This window comes from Pteropus medius, unplaced genomic scaffold (assembly GCF_902729225.1).
Source record: "Pteropus medius unplaced genomic scaffold, Ma_sr-lr_union100, whole genome shotgun sequence".
Classification (NCBI taxonomy): domain Eukaryota; kingdom Metazoa; phylum Chordata; class Mammalia; order Chiroptera; family Pteropodidae; genus Pteropus; species Pteropus medius.
The window spans coordinates 978,762-980,654 of record NW_024352780.1 but is presented as its reverse complement, the minus strand read 5'-3'; the positions used below and the strand labels follow the sequence as shown (position 1 = coordinate 980,654).

General features: G+C 65.0%; 1 protein-coding gene across 1 annotated transcript in view; it reads left to right on the top strand.

The window, feature by feature from the left end:
* PKD1L1 (polycystin 1 like 1, transient receptor potential channel interacting) overlaps window positions 1-1,893 on the top strand; it is a 76,559-nt gene that overhangs the window by 51,101 nt on the left and 23,565 nt on the right. The window contains 2 exon segments of the mRNA XM_039847124.1: window positions 458-536; window positions 803-1,169. Coding sequence (XP_039703058.1) covers window positions 458-536; window positions 803-1,169 — 446 coding nt within the window.

Here is a 1,893-nt window from a genome sequence, read left to right as displayed (position 1 = left end):
CAGCGTGTACGGTGACCCCGTCCACAGCGTGTACGGTGACCCTGTCCACAGCTGATCCTTTCCTGTCTCCCTTTTTGCAAAGATAAAATGACCTTGCTCCACTTTCTCAAACTCAGTACTTCCCCTCCCACTGCGGGTGCAGCCTGCGGTTGCCAGGGCGACCCTGGAGGAACTTTAGGAAAACACAGAAAGCACTCGTTGGGACTTGGCACAGAGTCTGGGCCGCTGCTGCCTTTCCCGGAGCACTGGTCAAACCCTGAGAATGTCCTCAAGGGAAAGTGACCGGGTGGCCCGGGCGGCCTGCGCCCCGCGCCCCACACCTGCCCGCCTTCCCATCTGCCCACCTACCCGCCAGCCTGTGCCACCTGCCTGTCCCGCCTTCCTGCCCACCTGCCCCTCTGCTGGGCGACGCTGCCCCGGGCTCGTGGCACACCGGGTCTCACTGTCCCTCTTCCAGCCTGGAGCTGTCGGGGGCACGTGCCACCTGATGGGCTCTCTCGTCATCAGGCAGCTGAGAGGCGCCCCCGGCCGTCCACGTGAGGTAGGAAGCTCCCTCCCGTCCCTCTAAAACCCACTGGGTTGGGGTCCAGGTCGCCTCGGGCAGGGCCAGCCAGCCCCTGCTTCTCTGGGTGCCCAGCACAATCGAGGTCATCGGGACCGGGGACGTGGGCCTCCCTGCCAGACCCTCCCAGGTGCTCCTCCCGCCGGGCGTTCCTGTTCTGAGTGTCTGAGGATGGAACATCGCTGTCTTGTCCCCATGCAGGAGGCGGAGGGAAGGGGGGCACGTCATGGGGACTCTCCTGACGTTCCCCGCCCAGCGTTCCTGTTGGGAGTCCAGGCTGGAGCGCGGGGACCACACAGGCCTCAGAGGGGTGGGGGGCCGTGTTTCAACAGCGCCTGCGCCACGTGCGGCCAGGCGCAGACGCCCAGGGCGCAGGGCGGACCCGCCGCGTGCGTCTGATTCTTCCTGCGATTCTTCCCCTGGTTCCGGTTCCTCTGCAGCTTCCTGGGCCATTTTCAGCTCTGGCCGAAGACTCTTTTTCTCCATGTTGCCCCAAAGCTGGAGGCCCCGAAACCCCCTCCGTGACAGACCCAGAGATGCAGAGAGGAGCCCCGAGTGGCACCGGGGGCTGCAGGCTGGACTGCGAGCTCGGCCTGGGCAGGACAAGGTCAGTGTGATTCGAGGGTCGGCTCCGTCCACGCTGGCTCGTCAGTCACTTTGGCAGAGCTGGCCCCACCCCTCCCTGGGGACAGCAAGGCCAGTTGTCCCTGCAAAATAGGAGAACCGACTCCCAGGCCACACGGTCAGACTGTGACAGGGACAGAGAGCAAACCGGGCCTGGATCTGCAAGTGACTAAGAAGGACATGCCAAAGCTCCTTCAGAACTTGCTAGAAGGTCCGAAGGCCATGGGCCCTAGTGGACCTTTGCAGGGCCGCACGCAGCTGAAGCAGGCACCACGCTGTCCTGCACTGAGCCCCGGGGACGGCGGCTCTGGCCCAGTCAGCAGCGTGTTGTGGCCACACCCACGGTCAGCTGCCCGGCCCAGCCTGTCCGTGGCAACGTCCCCTGCACATCCCTGGGCCTGTGCTGCACCCGGGTGACGCGAACTGTCTGAGACCCCCAGGGAGCTCGGCGCAGCTGTGACAGCCTGTGCCTTTGAGAGCACTAAGGACAGTGAGGGAGACATCTTGTCCCTAACACAGGCCTGCGGAGGTGGCTCCTCACAGCGGGGCCTCCACAGCGTGTGCTCTAGAGTCCATGGAGTGGGGTGGGCATCTCGTCCCTCGGTCTGGGGGTCTCGTCCGGGCACATCTGGGTCTCACCCTGGGCACGGAGAGGGCCAGAGGGCTGTTGGGGGTCAGAGGGCATAGAAGGCCATCTGTGCAGCCTC